The sequence below is a fragment of the Oratosquilla oratoria genome, chromosome 15 (genome assembly GCF_046742065.1).
Source record: "Oratosquilla oratoria isolate Oo_2021 chromosome 15, ASM4674206v1, whole genome shotgun sequence".
NCBI lineage: Eukaryota > Metazoa > Arthropoda > Malacostraca > Stomatopoda > Squillidae > Oratosquilla > Oratosquilla oratoria.
Genome location: NC_134791.1, coordinates 612,825 through 620,494, shown reverse-complemented (window position 1 = coordinate 620,494; position 7,670 = coordinate 612,825). Strand labels below are relative to the sequence as shown.

The window sequence follows — 7,670 nt, the reverse complement described above, 5'->3', positions numbered from 1 at the left end:
CCTGCCAGTCTTCGTGGTTCTTCCAGTCACGCGGCCTTCGTGAGCACTAAGGGTCTTCTGGAAGCGGGACCTTTGTGGATCCTTAGTGGAACCTTGTCGAACTTAGTGTAATCTTATTGGACCCTTGGTGGACCTTAGTGAGCCTTTGTTGGACCCTTAGCCTTAGTGGATCCCTTAGTGTAACCTTTGTTGACCTTTGGACCGCCCGGCCGAGGAAAATTAGCCTTTGCGATCACGGACTTTGTATCCTTAGTTGCGTCGTGGCTCTTTGTAGAATGGTGTGTTGCTCTTTGTAAAAGGAGAGTGTATAGTTGGTATTCGGAGACCATCATGAATACTGGTGATTCAGTTTTGTTTTGATTGATTAATTTCGTTTTATTTTTGGAAACCGAGGCTTGGGTTTTGTTTTGTAATCAGTTTTCGAGTTTCCTTTTTTTTTTTTTTTTTTTTTATGTACATGGATACAAAAAAATTCCGTGAGAGACAAATTCGCGTGAGAGGATCGACCTGGGGACCTCGGAGGACATGACTCGAAAGCCTTCGTCAGATCCTCACGTGTAGTTCAAGTTCCTCCTCCAAGGACGAGCCCCCGCCATGGCCACCACTCCCACTTCGAGGCCCAAGACGTCGGCCTTGCTGGGGCCGTCCTCCTCGTCCTCGTCGACGTCGCCGTCAGGTACCGAGTCCCTGCCCCCGATGCGCCCATCGTTGTCCTACCTCGCCTCCAGCAGGAGGGACACGCTGAGGCCCTCGACGTCGACCTCGTCGATGAACGTCGCGGCCCTCGCCAGGGAACCTCACCGCCCGGTGTCCCTCCTGACGATGAGGTCCGGGTTCAGTTCCTACGAGGGGTCGGTGCCCCGAGGGCGCTTCGCCCCCGCCATAGGATCCGTGTCCCATGTCAGCCTCGGCAGGTCGCCCAGCTTCGGCTCACGCCCCTTGACACGGAGACTCACCCAGGTAGTTCTTCTGCAAAGGGTCTTCTTCTGTGGGGGGTTAAGGGTGACCTTTACCACTTCGCAGACTCTTCGTCCGAATTTCCATAAGCTCTCTTGCGTCTTTGGTCGTGGGCAGAGTTCTTAAACCAGCCCAAGGGTTTCATTATACAAATGATATTTTATATTGCTATTTGATATACATTTATTAGACTATATATATATATATATATATATATGTATATATATATTTATATATATATATATTATACAAATTTATATTTTTATTGCCATATGTTTGCCGTGTAGTTATTATACAATATGTATTTCATACAAATATTTTTGTGTGCGTGCGTGCGTGCGTGTGCCGCATATTCAGACGCAGATTATTAGGTGGAGTGACCTGACATCATTTTTCTGGCAACACGTTTGTGTTCTTTTGTACACCAGTTTTCCGGCTTCACATCTGTGTTCTTTTGTACACCAGTTTTCCGGCTTCACATCTGTGTTCTTTTATACTCCGGTGACATATTCCGACGTAAATTCTCCTGTGGCTTATATCCGTCCAAATATGGCAGAGATATTCTTGACCTTTTGACGTCTGTAAGCCCTCACCTACGTATTCCCGCACGCAGCATGCACAGGTGAAGAAAGTCACCTCACGACAAGCAGAATAAGATTAAGAATCAAATGTAGACGCCCAAGGGTTAATCAGGATTAGTTTTAATTCCCGTGACTTCTTTTGGGGTTTCGTTTTAGTGAATAAAATCGTCTGGCGGCGATCAGAATAAGCTTTGAAGGGTTTCTCACGGAGCTGCCAAGTGTAGGCCTTATGGTCTCTTGCAGTCTCCTTCATTCTTATGTTCTTATGAATGAAATCGCATGGCCACCGCTAAGGTAAAGGTGACTCGAATATAAAAGCCAAAGGTTGAGAGAAAGAACAAAAAAATCGCAAGACAAGATATTCTACATTGTTATCACATTATGTCAACTTTTAAGTTTATGGATATTTGTTAGAGAAAATATTTACTGTATTATCAGATTTGGGTATCAATCTTAGCGAAGTACTCTCATTAATTTGAGGAAAATGGATTGGGTAATAATAAAATAATTGAAAAGTGAAGGTTACGAATCCGTTATGAACTTTAATGGAACGAATTTTAACCTAAAAAAATAATGTGCACACACACACACACACACACACACACACACATATATATATATATAATATATATATATATACACACGGAGAACTAGGGGAGCAGATTCTCTTGTTTGCACGTAGAATTAAAAGCATCATTATTGCAATTATTGGTATTAGAAATTTTAAGGAAGAAAAATGCAATAATGCTGTAGTGTTTAATTTGTGTGCTTTATATATATATATATATATATGTATGTATGTATGTATGTATATATAGTGGCTCTCTCAGATGTAAGAAGACCAGGTAGCGGCGAGATCAGAATTAAGGGTTACACCTACTTCTTGTCGGGCCGAACTGATGGGACCCACTTCGCGGGAGTAGCTGTAGGCATATCTAGCTTACTAGAGCACGCCGTTGTAAAGGTTACTTAGGTTTATGAGGGTATGTAGTTATGTAGTTAAAACACATTAGAGCTCTCGTGAGAATGGATAAGGAGAGGTACGGCATGGATATCGCTGAGGATGTCGAGGACCATTTTAATACAAATGACATCAGGAGTACTTACCGAGCCCTGGAAAAAAATGTCTGCTGTAAATCTGTGACCCATAGGAGCACAATCCGAACAGCTGATGGCGAGTTAGTGTCAGGTGTGGAGGGGTGTAGCCCCTTTGCCGAGTACTTTGAGCAGTTGCTCATGGGTGACCCTCCAAGCGGACAGCTTCCCCTCGATGGTGTTCAGGTGGCGGTTCCTGATCCACCAATAGACGAATCTCCGCCCTCTCTGACAGAGGTCAAAGAGGCTGTGAGTAAGTTGAAGGGTGGAAAGGCAGCTGGCATCTGCAACATCATTGCGGGGTTGCAGGAAGGTGGAGGTGAGGCCATGACCCGCGGATTGCATGCGGTACTGTCTGCTGTCTGGCAGTCCGGTACAATCCCGCTGACCTGAAAAAGGAATCTGGTCGTCCTAATCGGGAAGGGGAAAGGGGACCGGCAGGACTGCAACAAGTCTCACGTATTTCACTGATCAGTGTGCCATGTAAGGTCCTTGCCCATCTATTGCTGACACGGGTTCGTTCACATCTGGTAAAGCTTCAGAGGCTTGAACAGTCTGGGTTCACGCCAGGTAAGTCAACAACCGATTGGTTCCTAGCGCTTCGTATTCTTGTGGAGAGCCGACGTGAGTTTCAACAGGGGTCTCTTGCAGCTTATGTTGATCTCAGTGCATCGCGGAGTGCCCTGGGATCTTCTGCGGATTCGTAGGATTCCAGCGAGGATTATTGACTTGATGTGTGACCTATACTCTTGAGACAGAGAGTGCTGTAAAGTATGGATGAGGCATGCCCAGCTACTGTCAGTTAATTCAGGATTGAGGCAACAATTTTCAACATCTGCATGGACTGGGTATTGAACAGAGTTGTCGGTCAGTGTCGTTGCGGAGCATCTATTGGCAACACTAAGGTCACTGACTTTGTGTTTGCTGATGATGCTGTCCTTGCGGAGTCGTTGGAGGCCTTGGTTGCAGCCCTCGAGTCATTGCATGGGGAGGTGAGACTGCTTGGTCTCCAGGTCTCCTGGACCAAGACAGACCAAGGTCCAGGAAGTTTGGGGGCTTACTGCATTGGTTCAGTCTCTCCATGCATGTAGCAAAGCCATTGAGATCTTGGAAGGCTTTACACATGACAGGAAGTACTTCGAAGGATTGACATTGCCCATGGGGTCGTGGACTCGCTTAACCCAAGTATATGGCGTTGTCGTTACTCATCCAGGAGGACTAAGATTCGAATCTTCAAAGTCACTTGTGCTCCCGGTCTTGCTGTACGGCTCTGAGACATGGACATGGAATGCTGACTTGAAGAAGAGGCGTCTCGATGCTTTTGGTACTAAGTGCCTTCAGAGAACTATGGGGGTATCGCTGGAATGACTTCGTATCAAACCAAAGACTGTACCGTGAGACTCGGTTTAGGCCAGTTACCTCCAGCATAATTCGTGAACATCAACTCCGGCTATATATGGGCATCATGTGGTCTGACGTCACCCTCACGTTGCTCCTACTTCTCACAAGGTTCCTGTCTCCACAAGAGACAACCCTCGATGGAGGAGACGAAGAAGGGGACGACGCCCACAAAATTCATGCTGGGACAAGTTGATATGAATTTTCGAGAGTTGTTTGGAGTGGGAAGGGAGGGTGTCTGCATGGGAGCTTGCCCGGAGAGACCGTGGGAACTGGCGCCGGTGTGTGAGTGAAACGGCACGCTCCATGGAGTATGTTCCCAGCGGATATGTATATCTGTATAAACACGCACACACACACACACACACACATATATATATATTCTTTGATCCGGAAATTTTTGTGTCTAATTTTACCAGAATATTATTTTAGTACTTCCCAAAGTTCAATAATAGCTAAGTAAATCACACAAAAAATATTTCGTTATTTATTTATTGCAATTTGAACTTACTTGTATTATCCCGACGGTTTTGGCCATTCTCGTAAAACCGACCCGTGGCGCCGTCTACTCCGCAGTGACGTCATGAGTTGTGTTCATTCTTCATGCGTTGTGTTTGATAAATGGTGATCGTGTCGAGTGCCGCAGGCACATCAAATCTAGGAATTATGAAAACGATATGGTATGCTGTAAAACATGAAGAATCCTCCAGTGCTTTGTTGAGTATTGATGTACCTGCAAATGCACTTTTACAAATTGCAAACTAGTAAATATGAGTAGACTATTATGGCATGTGACTTCAATGTATGTGTGGCAGTGTCCAATATCATACTTCCCTGGCTCACGTTTTTGTCAATTTTTTATACTGAAAGAAGAGGTAATAGACAAAAACAAAGACAAGAAAGAGTATAGGAAAAAGACAATACCTATACTGTACATGTACTTGAGGTTGTTTTAAGATATATATTAAATTATTAGAATAAAGTACTTTTTAAAACAAAGTACGCGGGAACGGTACTGGTGACATCCTTTATATATATATATATATATATATATATATATATATATATATATATATATATATATATATATATATATATATATATACATACATCCCCTAGCTCCAGAAGTGCATGGCTGATTAGTTCAAATTTGGCATATTGTGTACAACACAAAAAACCCATGAGGAACTTGCATATATAGCGTCTGTCTACGTGTTTGGCGCGCCCGTCCACTTAGCCTGATATAGACAGGTAACACTGGTATGATTCATCTTATTCTTGGATCACATGCTAGATGCGTGATCGACAGTTGTTACTTGATGAGAGCTCGTGTATGGAGAGATCTGCGAGGCAGGTAGTGTGACCTTGCGCGCGCGCGCGCACACACACACACACACACACACACACACACACACACACACACACACACACACACATATACGTACACTTTCTCCCGCTGTGGGAGTGGTTGGAGAGGAGGGAGACGAATATGGAAGCTGGGGACATTGGTGCGGAACAGGGTTAAGATGGCGGTGGAAATAACGGGACAGAAGGGGACGCGAGTTCAAAGTTTAGTTGGTCAATGGGTTTAGTTAAAGTCTGGGTTATACGGTGGTTCTTAACCCGGAGTTGGGGTGGGGATACCTGTGCCCCCAGGTGGGGGAGGGGGTACTTGTCCCCAAGGGGAGAAGTATACAAGACATTTGCTTTTCGTTAGATATATATATATATATGTATATGTACAGTATATACTGTATATATATATATATATATATATATATACATACACATATATATGTATGTATATATATAAATGTTTTTATATATATGTTTATATATACATATATATGTATATATATACATATATGTGTATATATATATTATATATATGTATATATATACATATATGTATATATATATATATATATGTATATGTACAGTATATACTGTATATATATATATACTCTTATTTGAATAAATCTAGTTTCTCTGTTAGAATTGTGTCACAGATCCATGTCACTTTTTATAATATTGGTACATTTATTTCTGTTATTTTTTATTGTTATTATTTTATATATATTTTTTATTATTATTGCCTCTGACCCAGGGCAGTGGTCGAGATGCAGGGATGACCATCCAGGAGCCAAGAAAAGAGGGAAGGAGGGAGGGATGGTGAATGGGAGTGGACTAGGTGGGGATGAAATGGGTGGGAGTGGATTTATGCCTTTGAACTTTGGCTACCTCCCTTGTAAGGGGAGCCTTTGGTATTTGTGTGTATATATATATATGTATGTATATATATATATAATATACACATACACGCACACAGTGTTTCCCCCAAGTACAAGATTTTTTTGTCTAACCTGAAGGGGCATTAAATTTTTTTTATATGTTAGAAGGTTTATCTTTCGTGGGGTAAATGGAATGCCCCCTCCCCCTCCCCAATTGTAGTGTAAAGGAAAAGATCAGTGCTCGTGGGTTCCCGTCCGTTACTTTCCAGTTGATCATACCTAACTTCAAAATCATGTATGGTTCCTGCACGAGCTATGTCTTCTAATTTTCTTATCATAATTAGAATTTAATCAATGTGTTGTATCAGATGGGCTCTATCGCCTTCTAAGCTATTCCAAGTATTTGTGTGTCTGTTAGGTAAACTTTATTTTTTGACATCCTTTGGACATTGTCTTTCTCAGTTTGTTCTCATGACCTCTTGAAGCACTTCCATCCCTATTAAGAGGTCTCTTTTGCCAGTGTAGTTTCTCCTTTAGCGACCCGAGCACTGTAATCATATCACCTCTCTTCGATCTTTCAACATTGTGTATGTGTGTATGTGCGTGTGCCCATAACACAAAAACCTCGATCCCCAGACATCCCGGACCCTCTCCCGGTCCCCGGAAGGGTGCCGGGGGGGGGGGAGAGGGGGTCCCCCGGACCCTGGGGCAGCTGCAGGTAGCGACCCGAAGGGCCCTGTGCCTTTGTCGAGCCCCTCGCAATAACGCGTTGATGGGTTACCCCTCACAATACCTTACCCTAGCATCCCTATCCACCCTACACCCTATCCCACCCTACGGCCTATCCGCCCTACAACAGATCCACCTCTCATCCTATCCACCCACACCCTAACCCCCTTACACCCTATTTCGCACACACACACACACACACACACATACATACACAATTTTATGTACCATACACATGTATGTTCTCGTGGACACTTTTTAACATTATACTTGTTTTCCCTCTTCAGTATCATTTCGCTCTCTTTGTACTTACGGCTTGAGGACAAAGAAGGGAGGAGGGGAGGAGGAGAAGAGGAAGGGGTGTTAGAAGGGCAAACAGACATGCGATAGCCCATCCGGACTGTCGGCACGTACACTCGTGGGGCTTCGTGGGATGCGGTTTCTGGAGCGGATACGCAGACGGAGTGATAAAGAAAAGAAAAAAACCAGGGGTTTTATACCTTTTTGTTGTATTGTATGTATTTTAGTACGTAAGCGTAAAGTGTGCATGTACACACCGCTGAACGGTACAGTGGTAGCGTACCATTGTCGACAGCAAATTCAGTGATATGCGTTCAAGTCCCGTCCCCCCCCCCTTTTTTTTTTTCTTTCTTCATTGCACCTGCGAGCCGGCTCTCCT

The 7,670-nt window shown here is 43.7% G+C and overlaps 1 protein-coding gene across 1 annotated transcript in view; it reads left to right on the top strand.

The window, feature by feature from the left end:
- The first annotated feature begins 447 nt into the window (after positions 1-447).
- LOC143033221 (uncharacterized) overlaps positions 448-7,670 on the top strand; it is a 158,269-nt gene continuing 151,046 nt past the window's right edge. The window contains exon 1 of the mRNA XM_076198404.1: positions 448-960. Coding sequence (XP_076054519.1) covers positions 595-960 — 366 coding nt within the window. The 5' untranslated portion in view covers positions 448-594. The remainder of the gene's footprint in view (positions 961-7,670) is intronic.